We start from the raw sequence: 20,219 nt of genomic DNA, 5'->3' as shown, positions 1-20,219 counted from the left end.
GGCTAATTTAGCCCCTCTACTAGGGCAAAACTCTCCGGGTACTTTACTGAAGTCCTCTCTATTATGAAGCTGTTCCCCTTTAGGTGGTGGGAAAACTCGCTATTACCAGCTCTGTGTTAGCTCCAGGAATTGCTCCTCTTACTACTTTTTGGTAGTTCTCCCACCAGTCTTAGGTAGGTAGGTAGTTTTCTCCCATCCAACTCAATACTCAGCCAGGCTGGAGGTGCCTTTTACACCTTTCCAGATATCTGGATTGATTCTCTCTCTCTCTCTAGCTCCCTCTTCTCTAATATGCTGTTCCACAATTTCCAGCTTCTTGGGCCTCCCTGAGCTCCAATCCTCCTCTTTCAGACAGTGCTGTTTGGCTTTTCCCTCAATGCACTTCACTTTGGAAACTGCACCCAGCCAACAACCTGGGCAACTGTAAGCCTCACCTCATTTGTTTCTCTTTCCTCAGGGATCACAGTCATACACTATCTGCTGTGTAGTGAAACTACTGTTTTATGTTATTTTTTTTTTCCCTCAAGTTTTCTTGTTGTTTAAGAAAGGTTTATTCAATAACAGTCAGAAGCAAAAATTCCAAGGTAATACCTTTGAAAATTTTTTTAGTATGATTTTTGAAACTGTAGTCTTTGTTTCAACTAGAATTTATTTTTATGTATAATATGAAGTAGAGATACAGAGATAGTTTTTTTTTTCTCTTTAGATAACCAGTGGTACCAGTAGCATTTATTATATGGTCTATTCTATTATCATTGATCTGAAATATCTATTTTGTTAAAAGTCAAGAATCCATATATGCATGGGACTATTTTTTCAGTTCCACTGATCTTTTAGAAGCTGTTTTCACACCAACAGCATTATGTCTCAATCATTATTTCTTTTTTAAAATGAGCCCTTTATATCAGGTAAGTTTTGATTAAAATTCCATCTCCATCTTTCTTTTAGGATTTCCTTTGATTATTTTTGGCCCTTTGTTTTTCCATATAGATTCTATCTTTGGTACTTTTATTATTTATTGTTATTATAAAGGACTTATTTTTAAAGTGTTGTTTTAACTGGTTTTTGCTGATGTAAAAATCCACAATCTACTTTTATATATTAATTTTGTATACAGTTCCTTTCTAGATTCACATATTAATAACTTATCTTCTCAGTTCACAAAGTAGATAATCATATCACCTATAAACAACAGTTTTATTCCTTGCTTTTCAATCTCTGTTATTTTTTTATTTTTTTTAAATCTTACTGCGCTGTCCAAATCTTCCAGTACAATGTTAAGTAACAGTGGCCAGAGTGAAAATTGTTTGTGATCTTAAAGAATTCTTTCAATATTTTATACTAAATAAGACATACACTATTCATTTCTGTGTAGATATTCTTAACATAAAGTGGTGCTTTTCCAATCTTAGTTTAATAACTTTTTTTTAAAACATGGTGAATCATTACTTAATTTTACCTATTTCCTTTGCTGACTCTTATTGAGATAGTTGTTTTTTTCCCTCTCCTTTAATCAGTCAATATTGTCAATTACTTACACTGATTTTTTGATATTGAACGAACATTGAACTCCTATGATAAAAGCAAAGCAGCCAATTTAGTTTTACCATTTTTTTTACATTATGGATTCTGATTGTTCATGCTTTGGCTGGGATGTTTGCATCTATTTTCATGAGTGAGTTTGGACAGGGATTTCCTTTTTTATAGCTCCCTGATATCAAGCATATCAAGCCACATAAAATTACTTGAGTAGTCCCCATGACTCTGTTCTCTGGAAAGCTTGTGTAAGATTGAAATTTTTTAAGGTTTAAATATCGATTGAACTCACCTGTAAACAAAATAGACCTAGTGTTATCTTTATGAGAAGATATTTTTGGACTACTGATTCATTTGCTTTTAATGTTCATATGACTTTCAGATTTTTTCCTTCGAGCCAGTTTTATTAATTTTCATTATTCTAGAAATTTATTTTTATAAATAAATTTATTGTGTGTAAAGTTTTCATGATTTTTCTTACTTTTTAATTTTCTGAAGTAATTTTAGTTACATCTAGATTTATACTTCTAAAACTATGTGTTGCTATAGTCACTTTTTTCTCTATTAATCTTGCTAGAGCTTGTAATCTTTATAAAAATAAGTTTTTGTTTTCGTGTCCTCTTTACTGATATTCGTTTTAGGTTTTCTTAATTTGCATTTGTATAAATTCATGTCTTTACTGGATTCTTTCTTAAGCTTTCTTTTGGCTAAGTGGCTCAAAGATCTCTATTCCAAAGCTAAGTATGCCTTACAAGAATTAATAAACATAATTAAATGAAAAAATGATTAATTAGAAAGAGCTAGAAATATCTGAATTCCAATCTTGGTTCTATCTCTTACTAGTTGGTTTATTTAGGTTTGTTAGCTGATGACTTGGTAATATATCTTAACATAGATGAAAACAGAAATTCACAAGAAAGTTGAATACTTTAGGTGACCTGCTTTGTGCAGAATATGTATAACCCTTACCTCCCTTGACATGGCCAGTAAATTCTCACCAATGTAGCCTAGATTACATTAGTTTTGTTTGCAACCATAGCACAAAATCAACTCAGACTGAAAATACTGTTAAGTGAACTCCTTACTTTTTCCCACCAAATTGTTGTTAGACTGAATATTCCCCTATTTAGTACCTGTTCAGTTGATCAACTTTAAAAACTGATCTTTGTTCCCACTGTACTTTATTATAAGGCACTGTAAACAGAATAATGCATATGAATATGAAAATGTTATTTTATATAATAATTTGCAACATTAAAATGTCTTTATAAATTTTATTAGGAAAACTATGAGGATAATACTATGAAAAGAATGGGTAAAATTGAGAGATTTTTATGTTTGACTGAGTCCTCACAGGTGGGCTAATTTTGGGTAGTAATGAGTTCCGGGCAATAAATGAGTTCTTGAGTTTTTTTGTTTGTTTATTTCTAGATAAATATGTTTCCTCATTTACCCTTAACAATTCATATGGTTATTCTTCACAACAAATCTTCTTCTGGGTACTACTTCATTACCAAATCAATTTTTAAATGATCTGATTTATGGAATAAAAATTCAATCATGGTTGATTTATCCTATTACTTTTACGGCCATGCCATTCTCCACATATATAATGCATTCTTAATTAATCTATTTAATCCAACACTTAAATTGGAGGATGTTAAGGATGAGGGAGAAGTTCTGACCTTTACTTTTGAACAATTTTGAGGAATTTGGAGCAAAGAAGTCATAAATATAAATTATGTTGCTAAAAAGAGAGTAGATCATGCTTATTAGTGAGTTTTTAACTTTTTTAACCAAGATTGAAATCATCTTTCAGTTCTAACATAAACTCTATCTCAAGAGTCATTTCTAAGGGGGAGGGTACAGCTCAAGCACTGAGTGCAAGCTTAGTATACACAAGGCCCTGGGTTCAATCCCTGGTACCTCCTCTAGAAGTAAATAAATAAGTAAACCTAATTACCACCCCCCCCAAAATGTATTTTTTAAAAAGTAGTCCATAATAAAAAGTTAAAAAAAAGGATCAGCTCTTTCAAAAAAGTCATTTCTGAGCAATCCAATCAAAACTATTTTGTTGTTGTAGTAAAATATGTAGCGTTAATCACAAAGTATTTGTTGAGCTCCTTTTATGTGACAAGAACTATCCTGTCCTATAAATCTCAAACATCAGTCTCCTTTAAATCAATAGGTTTAATTTGGGATCTGAGAGGTAGAACTAAAAGTCAAACAAGCACAACAAAGAAATACAAGAGATTACTTTCAGAATCAGATGCTATTTCTTTAGCAGACTTATCACTTACATCTTAAGCTGAACTACAGGTATTCTTGGCAACTGCATGAAACAATTTAAAAGCTTCTCCGAGCTAGAAACAGAAAGACAGTATAATGTTGTAGAAAATAAGCATTGTTTTATAAAGACCAAATCACATGAGATTAATTTAGTAATGCTCAGAGACAAAACTGCAAACCTTAATGGTAACGCGGGAACAGTAGTCAGGCCAAAGCCAGATCCTCAGGGAACTTTACAGACGGGAAGTGAATTGCTTTTGGAAGCTGCACTATCTATTTCAGACCACTAGGGTAACCTTAAGTAAATGACTAGTTCAGCGTTCCAATAGCATTTAGTTTACTAAACCAGTAAATTATTCCAACTCTGAAATACTCAAACTGTTTCTGAATAGCTGTAGACTGATGCAAATCAGCATGACTCCCTCTAGTTCTTTTGTTCCTGCCTAGTTCCACGCTTAAACAAATGCCCTAAAACCAGGCATTAACATGTGCAAAGCATTTTGAAAATAAGACCGCTGCCTAGTAGAGTTCTATGGATGCCTCACATAATTCTCTGAATATCTAGAATGGAGTGGGGGTGGGGAATTAACACTTGATTGTGACAATTGTGCTAAATACTCACGTATGAGGGAAAAAAAAACATTTTCAAGATTGCTGTTGAGGAATTAACTCATAGTCGAGACTAACCCAGCAAGACCCTGTGGGGCCTTCCTAGGACAGACCCCTCTCCCCATGTCCTCTGCCTGCCTCTTGCCTGCAGAAAAGCTGTAGTCTCCCAGGCCCTCCTGAGTCACAAAAGCCTGGCTCAAGAATTAATGATTGAAAGGATGTGAACATGAAGTGACAAAAATAACCATCGGGTACAGGAGAACTGGTAAGAATTTAAACAGTAAATCAGCCATATGACTGTCAGAGAATCTTTAGTTCCTCCCTAAAGTACCAAGTATCTGATGCACATTTTCTGAGTTGTTTTAAAGATACTAAAACTTTCACCAAATGTAAGGAGTTGACTACTTGATGACCATGAGCACAAAGCCCCCAGACCTACTGGAGCCTGAGGACTAATAATGTTAACCCCTGTGACACCACCATGTTTGTTCACTATTAACCAGAGAATTGTGCACAAGCTGATCACACACCCTGCAACTCCCCTCCCTCACCTTGCCTTTAAACATGCTTCCCTGAAACCATTGAGGAGTTTGGGTCTTTCAAGCATGAGCTGCCCCATTTTCTTTGCTCGTCCCTGCAGTAAACCTTGCTTAGCTCCAAACTCTGACATTTTGGTTTGTTTGGCCTCACTGTGTGTTGGGCACACAAACTTGGCATTCGACAAGAAGATCATGGAAATCTTTTAAATGAACGGTATAAAAAATGTGTCGACTTTTTCTAGGCCTCATCTATTACCCACACACACAACCATATTCACTTATATATTCCTCATTACTCCGCAAAGAACTGTAGTTGATAAATATGTTTCTTAGGATAAAAAGTATTCCTTTGCTAAACTGGCTAGTGTTTCTTGAGTTTAATAACAATCAGGCAGGGCTCTATGTTAGTAAAGTGTATCCTAAGTGAGAGCAGTTTTATTATTTGGGGCTAGGTTCCCCCAAAAAAGGACGACTGGCATGTGGCAGTTTCATTATAACAGAATACGCACAACACATCTCCCTTCTGTTAGAAGTAGACTTATAACCAAGTAACTTGGAAAATGTTTTCAAATCGGTTATGTAAACATTTAGAAAAAGCTAATAGCACCTAATAAATATTTTTTCAACTTAGGAATTAACACTAAAAAAAGCAGAGGAGGGATTATGTACCTGCAGCTTCCTGGTCATGGATGCAAATGAAATTCAGTATCTAAGCAGATGTACTAGTGTTTCTGTCAGATTCTGGCAACGACTCTGATTCGAACAGCAATTACTAGTAAAGAACTTAGCCTCAACTATTTAGAAAAGTGGCTTTATTGGATTTATAAACAAGGACCTACAATTTTCCATTTCCTTAGCAAGATATTAAATCAACCAAGCTAAGCATGTCATCATGACTATAATTTACATGATGTGACATGACAGTTAAGATGTACTGTGGTAATTTGTGAGAGCTTGCAGTATTATTGTAGTATCAAAAATTTATATGGTTCAGTTATTAAGGCGAATTGTTTCATTCATACTAAGAAATCTGACAGTAAACCACCAAGGGTTTCCACATTACATTAAAAAATGTCTTCCATATTCAAACAATTTGCACACCCCGTTACCATTATTTTGTTCACTGAATGGAAACTGAAGCACAGGCAAGCACAGCTTTTTGATGTGAAAATAATCTGTGGGGGATATGAAGTGCTTCATTGTGGGTGGTTACAAGAAGCAGTTCAGCCAGGATAAGGGAAGTTATCTTTGGGAACCAACAACCAGGAACAGGATGTCCAAATTCTTTGCTCTGATGCTATTTAATATCCCATTTGCTTGCTTTCCTTCTGTCACTTTGATTTTCAGCCAACGGAAAGAAAAAGCATATGACCAAAGAAGAAATGATGGAAAATATGGCAAAGAATAGTCTATTAAAAAAAAAAAACTATCTTTAAGTAAATTTCAACACTATAAGAAAAGTAAGACTTTTGAAACCGATCCAATTTTGACCCATGGCTCTTCTTTAAACTCCTCAGAGCAGGAAGAAAAAAAAAAAAAAAAAAAGACAGTTTATGGGGTTTTGTTTTTTAGGTTTTTTTTTGGTTTGTTTGTTTTTTTTTTCTTGCAATTTTAAGCTGCAGACATTCAAGTTGCATGTGCTATTTCATTCTTGTCAGGGATTCAGGAAGTTCCTAAATAGAACAGGATAGAATGACTTCTTGTTATAGGGCTTTGAAGTGAAAATTTAATTAGTTTTATTACACCTAGAAAATTTTATGCAACATACACTGTCTCTTTAAAAATACATATTCACTGAAAACCTGTTTTATTCATTTAAACATTTTTCATAATGGCATTTAGAACCCTATGAAAGTAAGAAACAGGCCATAAATTAAAATTTTTTTCAATCAGCTGAAGCCATCAGTTCCCATTCATATGGACTAGTAAGTTTCTCTATCGTAATATTCACATGCCATGCAAGAGGATCACTATTAATATATTTTTATCTGTGTAATCAATGAAGATTTCTTCAAGAGTAACACTTTACTTTTTTGGGTGAAAACTAGGCTTAAATAGAATCAATTTGCTAAGGGATGTTTCTGTGACCGTCACAATTTCTGGTGTGATTAGGGAATTTAACTGTTACCTGATGTATTAAATTCCACAGAACAAGCAGGTATTCCCATTCAGAATGACTATACCAAATTTTGTTTCCAATAAATTGTTTAACAAAATAAAACAAAAGGAAAAAAGCCACGGCAACTATCTAGATACAGTTAATCCACAACAAGGAGGGGAAAAGCACCTGCATTTCTGAAATTGCTACATTTGTTTATCTGTGTATGTTTTTATACGTGTGTGAGTGGGTTTTAAAACAAACGTGTGCTTTCAATCTGACACTTCTTTTAGGGTAATTCTCTTTCTGAGCTCCAGGAAATATGGTGTTTATATAAGCTTCATGGCAAGTATTAAATTAGTTATGTAATAAATTTCATTTCCAATTAACATCCAGACAAGGTAGGAAAAGTAGCTCTCTTGCAAATCAGTTTTGAAATGAAATAGAAACAGATGAGAAAAACTTCACTAAGTATTCCACCATAGACAACTCTAGAAAAAGTTATTACAGAAAACATACCTTTTTAATATCTATATTTCTTTTAATATCTATAATTTTTCTGCAAAAAAAATGCCCTAGAGGCTTCACTAATTTATTTGTTCATTCAAAAATTTGACACAGAACAGCAACTATGTAGAGCTGTATGAAGTAGGGATGCCATGACCGAGGGGGCAGGGTGGAAATGTCCAATGTAATCTGACTCAGTTGCTTCCAACAATCCAAGACAGTATATACTTGATCTTACCTTCCTTTAAAGAAAGACTAAATAAAACCCACTCACCTTATTGATCAATTAAAGCAAAGTAGCAAGAAGGAACACCGTCTGGACTTACTTTGTTTCCCAGGTATGGAGCTGGCGCGCTCCAGTAGTAGTCCTGTGGCAGGGCTCCTCTGGCCTCCAGGCTGCTGAAGCTGATCTGCTGAGGTGGATCTAAGTCATCACGCTGAGGAGCCACTCGCACGCGGCCAGAAATGTCAGTCAGATACCAGCCACTCATGTCTTGTATCTTAAAGGAAACATACAATCATCCTTACTTAGGAAAACAAATCCACTTCTCTTCTCTTTCATATTCCTGAAGCGTTCATTTTCTTTTTAATTAAAAAAAGCTATTAAAGTTTAGAAAAATATGAAAGTTGTGAATATCATTAAACTTATCATAGATACTCTATTGTAGGTACTCGTTTTTTTCCTTGATGTTTCTAGGAATTTAGTTGGTACTATATAGTAACCTGTTTTTAGAATGCTTTTTGAAAAATTATGATTCCAAATACTTCTTTCTCAAAAATGGAAACTTATTCAAAATTACACATGATGTTATATAAATTATCAAACAGCTGAACTTTGAATTTTGTATTTTTTACTCCACTAGTAATTTCCTGTTGCTTATGAAAAGAATTATTTCAAAAGGTGTTACATATGTATTTATAAAGCAGAGGAAGAAAAAAAATAAGATATGAAAGGTGGCTTTTCATTCAGTGTTTCCTTCCTTTCCACGTATTTAAATTTCAACTTTGAGGCTTAAGGACATTTAAATCCACCAGCTCACAATACTGTACCTATTTCCCTCCATAAGGTCAGAAGAGTTGTAGGAACTCCTAGCCAAGATCCGTGACCCAGAAAAGGAAAGAGCCTTTAAGGAGGAATTAGGGAATACATGATGATTTGCTTTTCCATGTTTATACTCCAGCCATAGGTGGGCATACGGCTACAATTCTAATTCAAACCATCCTACCTAGTCAGGACAAAACACGGAACACTGCGGTTTGTGGTTATCAGGGACCCCCCAGATGTGTGTGAGCTGCTCAGTGTTGTGGGTGATGGGGAGCAGAAATGCAATGGTAATAATATGAGGATGACATTTTTTTAAATGTCTTCATGTAGAGATCATTTGATTCTATATCTCCCAAAGCTGTGGAATTGCTGGGACTGCCCTGGTCAAAAGGGAGACCAGGTCAAGCTTTTTGGACAGCCAGCCAACAAAACACACATTACTTTCTTTTCTTCCCTTTCCAATGTCATGCATCAGGCATTCTGAGACAGCCCAGTGAGATTCAGAGGAAGTTCATTCCAGAAGACTTACTGAAATGCAAATATCATTGGACCTAGTTTCTGAAGAACAAGGCTGGGTGCCACCTTGGCTCCTCTGCTAGCCATAAAACTTAAGCACATTAATGGGGCAATCTAGAGGGTGAGGTGAGACTCTACAAACAAAAGGAGGAAGTTAGACTAGATGTCAATTTGCTGTTGGTTCTATGAAATCTGCTCCAAAAGTAATGCCTATGATCAAGTATGTACAGATTGAAATTTAGATATGAGAGTATAATCAGAAACTACTCATAATATTTCAACAGGACAGACTGGGAGTTCGAAATTTGTAGAGACTGACAGGTATATACAGAATAGATAAACAAGATTACACTGTATAGCACAGGGAAATATACACAAGATCTTGTAGTAGCTCATGGTGAAAAAGAATGTGACAATGAATGTATGTATGCTCATGTGTAACTGAAAATGTGTGCTCTACACTGGAAATTGACACAACATTGTAAACTGAGTATAACTCAACAAAAAAAATTAAACCATAGGAAAAAAAGAAAAAAGAAACTACTCATAATATTCCAGACTTGACTTAAAGGCAGTACAGGCAGCAAAAAATATTTCATAGCTGTATTAAGGATTAATTAGCTGATTAAAATTGAAAGGCAGGAGCAGTGTTTGGAAGACAGTTTACTAAAATAGTGATCTTTGTAATACACAACTTTGATCATATCATTCCTCTGCTAAAATCCTTCAATGACTCTCCAAGGATAAGGACCCAACTTCTTAGCAAACTCAACCCTATATGGTATAGTGTCTCATTCCCTCTTTAGGTTTCTCTTTCTTCAGCCTGTTTCCTGCCACCCTGTACCCTTAAGTGCTGTCAAGCAAGCTATTCGAAATTCCCCAAAGGTCTCATTCTCCTCTCTTACCTCTTCTATAAAGGAGACAAACTACCATCTGTGAAGGGTTGAAAAGGCAGAGGGAGTGTGACGGGCAGTAGAGGAAGGAAGGTAAACAACATGTTTATGTTTATTTTAGAGGAGGAATACACCAGTAACTACTAAACAGGTCATAATTTAAACCTTTTGAAATCAATTAAGAATAAAGGTATTGTTCAAATTTACTGTGTCCTTTTAATAAAGAAGGGGTCCTGGCAACTAAAGGCTGGTGGGTAATATGTATGACGTATATAGATGTTAAAGGAGTTCTTCTTAAAGTGTGTACCAAAAACACTGGTGAGTGAAATATGTAGTTCATATCACAATCTGATGTTTTTTTCTGTTGAATCCCTTGAGGCTAAAACAACATTAACTCCATTACCACTTCACCTACTAGTCATGGATACTGAAAAGGATGGTGTTGGCTTACTCCAAGAGGTTCCAGTCTACACACTGGTACCAATAAAACCTTAAAGGCTTTTGTCAAAGAGACACAAATAGCATTTGAAAGAAAATTCCATCACTTCTTCATGATACCTTTAAGTAGAAGCTCACTACAAGAAAGAACAATTTTTTTGGTTTCTTAGAGAAAGACAACAATAGCAAGAAGCCCCGTGGAGCAGACGTAGGAGTCAAAGGCTGTTGCTTACATTGCCGTAGGTCCAGTAGGAGCTCTGACATCTGTTGGAAAGCCCTGAACAAAAACACTCGTCACAACCCTTGTGATTATCCTCTTGCAAATTGAAGAAGCCGGATTTGCAGCGACTACAATCTCCTCCTTCGACATTTTCCTGTAAATAGAGAGGTGGATTCAAAATGGAGAATTTTCTCTATTTCTGTTGAAGAAAAATATATGCCATATATTCTTCATTTTACCTCTCCACCTTATTTAAAGTATAATGATATTTTTTAAAAACTTCTCAAAAGCTTCTTATTAAGCTATATCCTGTCCTAACTAGTCACACTGACAGGAAAGAATATTGGATTCTAACCTACCGCGGTAAAAGTTACAATTTGATCTTCATCGATGTCAAGAGTCCAGAGTAAATGTCATGATAAATACAGCAATAAATAAGACTTTTAGTTTACTGCTTACTGTACTATGTTGGGGAACTTCTTCCTCTTAGAATGCATGATAAACGATAAAATGAAAGATATTATGCTAATACATGGATGTGTAATAGAACATTGGTATTATGCAGATGGTAAAAATACTTTTCACATTAAAATATGAAAAATACATGTCTTTGAAGCAAGCATAAGAACCTGACCAGTAGAGAAACTGGAGCGAACAGTCATATTATTTCCCTGATGAGACGCAGTAGAAAAGGAGGAAAGTTTTCCCTGGTCAATTTTCACAGTGTTTCCTCCAACACATTGGTATAGCCAGTTAATTATATAGCAATATTATAGGAAAAATAATTCTCATTCGGTGACTGCTCTCCAGATTGGTTTCATTAATCCTAGGCTCAATATACTGAAAAATTATTTGTTTATAGGTAGACCTATAATGTGGATTCAAGCCAGGGAAAGCTGACTATATAATGAAAAACTTGGAAGGGTGTAATGTCTCAATTTAAAGAATGGTTAATCTTGACCAATGTCTAAATGAAAGTTCCCTACCTCCCAGGAAACAGATTCTCAATATTTCTTACACATGAATTTGCTCCACATTCCCTTTTCCTTGAATTTACTTATTACTTCAACTCTGAAGCTTTCCTTTTCCTTAAAAAACTAATTTGTCTCTCAAGGGTGTTACCATAGCCCTTTATACATTGCTCTATTATAACCACAAAAAGTATTGCTCTATCTTCTAAGATTATTCTCTCTGGCTATATATCATAAACTATTCAGAGGTAGAAACCCTGTCTTACCTTTAAAGTACCAGGAAATGACAGGGTTCCTGGTACAACACTGGGTACTAACTTAATGAAATTTTATTAAGTTTAAGTGAATCTCTTGGTAGTTGTGTTTTGCATGCATAAAGAAGTGCTATGCACCTAGTAGATGTTTCATAAAAACATTTTTGAATAAACCAAGATTGAGCAGAAGATAAGAGTGATACAATCTGAGAACATAGGGGGAAAGTAGAAGAGGAGAGAACAATAGCATGAAAAAATACAGAAATTTGTAAGAATGAACAAATAAAGTTCTCCTTGTATCCAAGAGAATAATTCATTTGAAATTTACTTTTGAACTCTTAATTTCTATGACCTATTTACAACCTCAACCATTTCTACATTGTCTGGAGCCTAAACAAAGAGATGTCTCTAGACCCATTTGACATGTCATAATTTACTATCCTAGTATGTACACAAATTGAATGACTGCCACTGATATTCTTGCTAGTTTTTATTTCTAAGGTAAATTTCAGACTTTTTGAGATGCTAGATGTCAGCAAAACTAATCAAACTAATTTCAGACCTATGGTGATGAATCCCCAAAACCCTGAAGTTGAGAGCATCTTCAGAAGAGTGCACAGGCAGGAAAGATGAAACATATCTATAATAATTATAATTTAGCTTATCCCTTTGAGAACACAGTACAGCTGTCCTGGTACACTGTGTTCTTATGTGCTTGGTCTAATCTACTTTCATTTACTCTAATTTGAAAGCTTGTAATACCATTTTTCTGAGATTCAGACTAAATTCAACAATTAGTAACTTTTAGACATTAGTTACATTTTCGCCTGGTAACATAACCCTGAAAAAAATTATGATTAAATAATTGCCATATTCAACTTAATTTAATAAACTGAAGAATCACATTAGGGTAGAAATTTTAGGGACTATAAAGATGTGTGAGTCAAGGTCTCTGTCTTTAAAAGCCAACATCTAGAGTTGGGTACAAAGACAGATTTACAAGCAACTATACTGCAAGGTGGAACATGAAAAGTGCATCTCAGAAACTAATTCTGGGAACATAGGGGAGAAAGGGCTAGGTTCTGCTATGAAGGCTTGAGAAGGCTTTATGACAGAAGTGGAATTTGACCTAAACCTTGGAGCATGGTGTAAAAATTTGACCTGTTGGAGGAGACTATTCTGAATAGAGACCTATGTTAGCAAAGATATTGGGAATAAGAAATAATTCAATAATAGCATGTCCATTCATTATTTACTCTTTCAAAACAAATGTACTCAATATTTCCTGTATGCTAGAAAGTTCATTTGGTACTTAGGTTTCAGGGCCCCTGACCTCATATTACATATCTTTAAGGTTACCCTAAGAGATATGGGTCTTGTCCCTTAGGAATTGACTAAGTCATTAAAAGTTATTGAGCAGGAGATAAATCAACAGAACTATACTTGAGGCACTTAAGCTGGCAATAGCAGGTAACATGTTCATGAAATGTGAGACTCTGTAACAAAGAAATCTTTCAATACTATATGATGCAGTAAAGGGTTAGTTCAGTGGGCTTGGAGTACTCAAAGGCTACACATTCTAAATTGAAGACTGTCACTTGACCAGCTCCTGAGAGGTAACCTGTAAATCCTTGTAATATCTTGCCTGATTAGAGTGTCTTTGTATACCATGTCTATACCATGCTTTTTCTTTAGTGAATATAGCTTGTAATCAGATTGAGCTAGGGTCATTCAATTCAAATGTTCTTGGTTCTGATTTTTCTCAAGGTCTACCACAGTCAAATATTAAGCCAACACTAAATAATAAATATGGTGGATAGCATACTTACTTATATGCGTGTCCTTATGGACTGGTTAAAGAGCATTTTGAGGCTGGTAGGAAAATGAAGAATTGGGGAGAACATCTTATTAACTCACCAGAACTCTGCTTTCTGGACATGTGTCAATATGTATAGAATTAATTAGTTATATCAGGTTCTACTTCCTTTTTCGTTTCCTAATTTCCCTTGAGAGAGTATATATATAAGTAATTTCTTATTTAAGGATTGTGTTTCTAGAGTTCTCTTAAAATATATTTGTTTTAAAACAATGATAACTAGAGAACAGTATAGTTTAATATTTAACATATTTCAGATGTTTTAGAGTGGTGCGATTCAAACACAGAAGCATGGTGTTCCAGGACTTTCATTGTACCTTCACAGAGACAGAGGTCCCCCACCTTCTAGTAGTCTGCTAAAACACACCATCTTGGCAGCTTGGGTCTCAATTCTGTCTATGGGTTTCCAGGAGTATAAATGCTTTCCCAAAACTTATCTGTGACTTATCAACAACTGTCACCTATGAAGCAGTCTCTGATTGTATTCCTAATTCTTTTTCAGCTTGAGAATGAGAATGAACCATTTGCTTTATGGGTAGGTTATTTGAATACTTTAATTTTCTTTACTATCAATATCAAATTATTAATAAATGCTCTGTATATTATTTCTCATAGTTTCTTTAGTCTCTACTGTTATTCATTCACCAAGTCATAGCTGAGCTACTGCATACAAGGCATTACATGAAATGCCAGAGGGGATATAAAAAAATGCTCTCAAGAGCATTATAGCAAAGCAAGTAAGAGTATGGACAAATAAATACAGCACAGTGCAGTAAGAAGTCACTGCCCTAAGAGGGATACTGAGTACATGCTCTGGATCTAACACCAGATTTATCACCAAAGTGCTCCAACTCCTTGAAGGAAAATAAGACAGCTCAGCCACAAGGTTGAGAGAAAAAGATGTTATCCCAAAGTTTGCGTGATAGGATTAAAATAGGCCACAGCAGCACTGTTCTCCTAATTGGTATGTTTACAGATATAAGAATGCCTACCAAAGGTCATTTAAATCAATCAAATCCAAACAGTAAAACTATTGTTTTTGTTCTTTTCTTACCATTTATGCTATTAAGGTCTTTAAGGGCAAATACCTTATCATATAACTTGTCACCATCCAACTCAGTCTCTAAAGCACAGAAGTGAAAATAACTGATTCTAAATGCCTAATAATGAAGGCGAGAGTCTGCAACTTCTAACCCAAACATTATCTTAGTCATGAGATTTCTCTCTCTTTTAGCTGTTATTCTATCACTTCTTAGTATGGAACCACTTTCAAAAGCGTTGTTAACATATGATATAATAAAAATTTTAAAAGTCATTTTAACTGTTTATCTAAACAAAATGGGGTCCAATCTGTTCTCTCTCTCAGCATTTCAAATGGGTAGCTCTCATCAATCCAGTAATTTTAATATTTTATTTATTTAGAGTTCAATAGTGCTTCTTTCTAATTTGCAAATTTAATAATTATTTTTACACGTAAGCCTATGAAGTTGGTAATTTCCAGAATGCTCCAGACTTCCACTCTAGAGACAAACATTCCCTTATACCACCATACTTTCCTAAAAATGAATACTCTTGTCTCCTGGTTTCTAAACCATGATTCCAGTTGGCTATATTAACAAAAGTTAAATAGGAACAAATAAAAGTCATTATTTTTCCATTGTCAAAAATTAACCCATGTAATAAGTATTTTTATTCTCTTATATATTGTGATAATAAAAAGTGTCACTTCAGACCAGTGTTTCTCAACCTAGTTTTCATTATCATGTCCCTAAGGAGCCTCTGTAGTCATTTTTTTCATAATCATTCCTACTGTGAAATTTTAATTCTACAGATATACTGTATATGCTGATGCACTGTGTGAATATGTTGGCCTTATACATAAAGTGAATATGATATTTTTGTCCCTCAAGAACCAATTTTCATCCCCACAGGGACAAATGTGTGTTTTGGACACATATTTCTATTGAACATATTTAGCTGAGTATCTAATTAGGTATTTTGTGGCCTACCCTACAAAAAATGATAATAACTGCCTTTTTTTTTCTTTGATGCTCCTTTTCCCTAAAAACAAAGCTGCAGTAGAAAAATCTGACTAGGTTCCTTTTTTTTGAAGTCAGATAGCGTTGGGTTGACATCAGTTTTCTTTTTGCTATAGTTTCCTCAGCACAGGTTCTCTCTAGAGAAATAGAATCACAGTCATTTCCCTGTATTCTTCCTCATGAAGCTGCCTTCTTATAAATTAGGAACAACTGCAGCAGTACATGTTTAACTATGATGGTTGGCCGACTGGGAATTCTATTGACAAAGGTACCAGAAATATCTCCAGTGACATTTAAGTTATTTTTGTGATAATTGCTTCAGAAATTTTGCAGTCATGCCTGTTTGTTGGGGTGTTTGTAGTCAATTACAAATTTTCCTCTGTTATGGCCTTCATTCTAATACATCCCTAGTATTAAAAGAAGTTAACAAAAGGATAATTAGGTAATAAGCAGTATTTGTTGAGTGTTTACTCTTTAAATACAGTGTCCCAAGGCTATGTAATAAATAGCTGGTGGGTTAGAAAGACAGAGAGAAGAAAATAAATGAAAATTAGTTCTCACTTTTCACAACCTTAGCTTTCAGTATTAAAAATAATCTGATTAACATAATATTTTTGAAACTGTAGCTGTTGCAAGAGATAAACTCTGGCACGTACTTTTAATACTAAAAATTTTACATCTATAATTTAGATTTTGGATGAGATATATAAATTGAATGTCTTTTGTAAAAATGCCTGGGGTTTGAGCCTAATGAGTTAATGAGGTAATCATTCCTGTACATAAATGGAAAAGAGGGAAACTCAAACCAATAAAATGTTAGCACACACCATAAAAATCCCATTGGGGAAAAGAATGGAAACTTACCTCTACTTTAAAAAAATATATAAATAAACAAAAAATTAATCTAGCAGGTATTTATGATTATACTTTAAATTTGCACAGGGCTTCAACTTTATAATTACACCTACTGAGAGCTAGGTGGGAAAGATTTAATATCATTTTACAGACTAAGAAATGTGAATCAGTCAGTTTAAGCAACTGTCAAAGTTTCACACTATTTTTACTTTTCTTCTTTCCTTCTTTTTTATGCATGAGTCACTATGTTATCTTCGTATTTTTTAATGATGAATAAAATATACAGAATCAATGTCATCACAGGTGAGATAAACATTAAATGGATTGCAAAATGTGAAAAGATCATAAAGGAAAAGAAAAAGGTGTCAAGCGACTATGGCAGGAGAATGATTTATATTGGGTGAGCAAGGACGGCCTTGCTAAGTGGAACTGAGCCTTGAAAACGGCCTAGCTGAGCAAAGGTAAAACGTCAGAGTTAGGTTTTCCAAGCAGTCTGAATAAAATCTGTAACATTCCAGAATTAGAAAGAACTTGGTGACTCAAGAAATTAAACAAGATTGGAAGACAGTGGCTAAAGCTCAAGAACATTCTGGAGAGATAAACCAAGGTCAGATCACATAATTTTCTGCGCCAGTAAGGACTTACTGTAAAGTGTAATAAAAATCCCAAAGCAAAGCAAGATGAAAATACAGACTTTGATTTCTAGTCTTTTATTTCACTATTTATCTTTCTATCATAAGACTTTGATAAAAATAAAAGTACATGTTCCTACCTAGATCAAGGTCTAGTTATATTATTTATCAGAGCCTATAATTCAACTGACTTTGAGTAGATAACATGACACCCAACTTCAAAAGAGCCAATTTCTAGCATGTTGTACTTAAAATAAACAAATATCAAGAGTCAAATAGTATTTATATTTAATTGACTTGGCATAACTGAGATTGGCTTGTCTCTTGTAACTTACCAGAAGAGAGAGAAATTTAAAATTTTTTAAATAATGCATTAAAAATTAATAAATATTTTTGAGTCTTGAGCTGCACTGTTTTCATGTTTTGAAATATAATGAGGATAACATTCAATAATATCATTATCTAAACAAAGATATACAGAAAATCTTCTGCGTAATGATAAAAGTAGTTGATATTGTATTAAGTAAAAATTTTATTCACCTCAAGAAATCCTTTTTTCTTTCAATTAAATAAATTTTAAATTTGGAATTATTTTAAAGCACCAGAAAAGTACGTGTAATATCATAATCATCCATTACCCACAACCTAGAGGTAAAAAGTACGAACATTTCCCTATGTGTGCTTTAGCTATATTTTTAAAGAAATAAAACTTAAGCACATTTGAATCTCACTTCACTTCCATCCTATTCCTTTTGGTCTTTCTCTAGAGTTAACTACTATTCTGAAATTAGTACACATCATATCAGTGTATTTACATTTTTTAATTTATATGTGTGTGTGTTCACAGAATGTACATAAATGATAACATAATGGCATTTGTTTTCTTCACTTCACCTGAAATTAATTTATCAGTGTTTTTACATGTAAGACCTGTTTCACTCATTTAAGTTGCTTCTTGTATCAGATTATATGAATATATTATAATTTATTTTTCTTATTTATGGATATTTAGATTTTTTATAATTTTTATTATAACAAGTCGGTCTATTTTGAACATCTTTTGTAAGCTTCTTTGTACATATTGTAAAAGTTTCTTTAGGGTAAGTGTCTAGATATAGAGTTGCTGGCTGACAGGCTTTTAACATCTTCAGTGATACTACATAATGCCATAATGGTCTCCTACATTGTGGTACTAATCATCCTACTAACAGGAGCAGTAAATATTTCCATTACCCCAGATTTTCACCAGCACTTGATATTAGCAGCTATCTACCCATTTAAAATATAATTTTATGATATTTCATAACCTTTAAAAAATTATCTCTACTTGAGAACATTTATTTCCAGGTACCACATAGTTTTGTTACTGTTCTAAATATATTTATTACATTTCCTAATTGGTTATCCCTAGTACATATAAATGCTGCTGCTTTTTATAGACTGATTCTTGTACTCTGCAATCCCTTGGGACTCTTCTGGGTTCAATATTCTTCTTACTAAAGTACACATCTCACTGGGCAGTTTTTTCAATGAAGTTGAACTGCTAGTGGTAAACACAATAATCTGATATTTGTCTCTAGCCTTATTATTTTAATCTTTGTCTTGACTGCTGGGTAAGTTTTCTACTATAAGTACTGGGGATGGACTTCTTTATCTTCTTCAAACTGAGGATATATAACTTTCTTTAATTTTTCATAATTCTTTACTCCATTATTTCTTGAATATTGTTTCTTCTCAATTTCATATGATCTCTTCTTTGGCAACTGCTGCTAGAATAATGTTACATTTTATCATCTATCAGCCATGCCACTTAGCATCTCATATTTTTATCTCTTTATGTCCCTACAACAATTTATAAGTAAGTTCCTTGGGTCTATATTTCTGATTTTCTATCCAGCAGTTTCTAATCTCTCGTTCAACTCATTCACTGAATTTTAAATTTCAATGACTAAATATATTTTTTATTTCTAGCAGTAAATTATATTGACTTTTTTCCAAACCTGCTCATTCTTTTAATATAGCGCCCTACTTTGTGTTACTTTTTCCTATTTGTTCTTTATTCTTTTATTTTCCAATCATGTTTTATGACTATACATTTTCTATATATTTTACTTCTGTGATTGATATTATAAATTATGCTTACATATTTTTAGGTTATACATTTTTTTCAGACTATTCTATTCTTTCCAATTCTTGGTGTACAAATATTCTGACTCTTGTGGCTTCTGGTTTCCTTTTGTAGTTATTTTCCTTCTGTGCAGTATACTGCTTTATGCTTTATGGTGGGTTCATAGTCAGTTGAGGCTATAGTTTCTTTCCTGTGGAAATATCATTTGCCTGACTTGTTGAAGAATTCCAGCACATAAAGGGAGAATAAAACCAATGCCATTCCCATGTGGCACACAAATTTGAAGATTTGACAGTGCACTAATTTCTACCCACCTAGAGCCCCAAAGGAAAGAGAATGTTTCCTAGCTGCTACTCCCATCTTGCAGGTGGAATTTACAAGTGCCTGCTTGTTTCACTGTCAGGGGGCATTTCTAGAGTCCAAGCTTAAGTGAATTCAGTTTCAATTTCCCTCTTTGAGTCCAAATCCTAGCGTTGTCTTAGAGAAGCCATTAAAACTCTAAACTTTAATCCTCATCTTAGGACTAAGATCACCTTCCATCCCGTACCCCATGATTTCAGTTGCACGGTTTTGCTTACGTTTATGCTTAACTTAGGCTTTGTTCTTTGGTCTGACATCTAGGAAATTTCCTTTCTTTCCTGAATCTACATGATTACAAATTTATTTCCTCTGTTCTATCCAGAATACTTGTATTTAAAATGGCAGAAATGGGACTGGTGTCCATTTTTCACAGTACAGCATTTTACTAGAACATCAGTCATTTAAAAATTTTAA

General features: G+C 34.0%; 1 protein-coding gene across 2 annotated transcripts in view; it reads right to left on the bottom strand.

Moving 5' to 3' along the window:
* LAMA2 (laminin subunit alpha 2) overlaps nt 1-20,219 on the bottom strand; it is a 516,055-nt gene that overhangs the window by 278,258 nt on the left and 217,578 nt on the right. For both annotated transcript variants that reach the window (XM_032484891.1, XM_032484892.1), the window contains exons 11-12: nt 10,704-10,844; nt 7,905-8,078 (exon numbers count right to left, since the gene is read on the bottom strand). In XM_032484891.1, the coding sequence (XP_032340782.1) occupies nt 7,905-8,078; nt 10,704-10,844 (315 nt within the window). The remainder of the gene's footprint in view (nt 1-7,904; nt 8,079-10,703; nt 10,845-20,219) is intronic.

The sequence above is a fragment of the Camelus ferus genome, chromosome 8 (genome assembly GCF_009834535.1).
Source record: "Camelus ferus isolate YT-003-E chromosome 8, BCGSAC_Cfer_1.0, whole genome shotgun sequence".
Classification (NCBI taxonomy): Eukaryota; Metazoa; Chordata; class Mammalia; order Artiodactyla; family Camelidae; genus Camelus; species Camelus ferus.
This window is presented reverse-complemented; position numbering and strand designations above follow the sequence as displayed.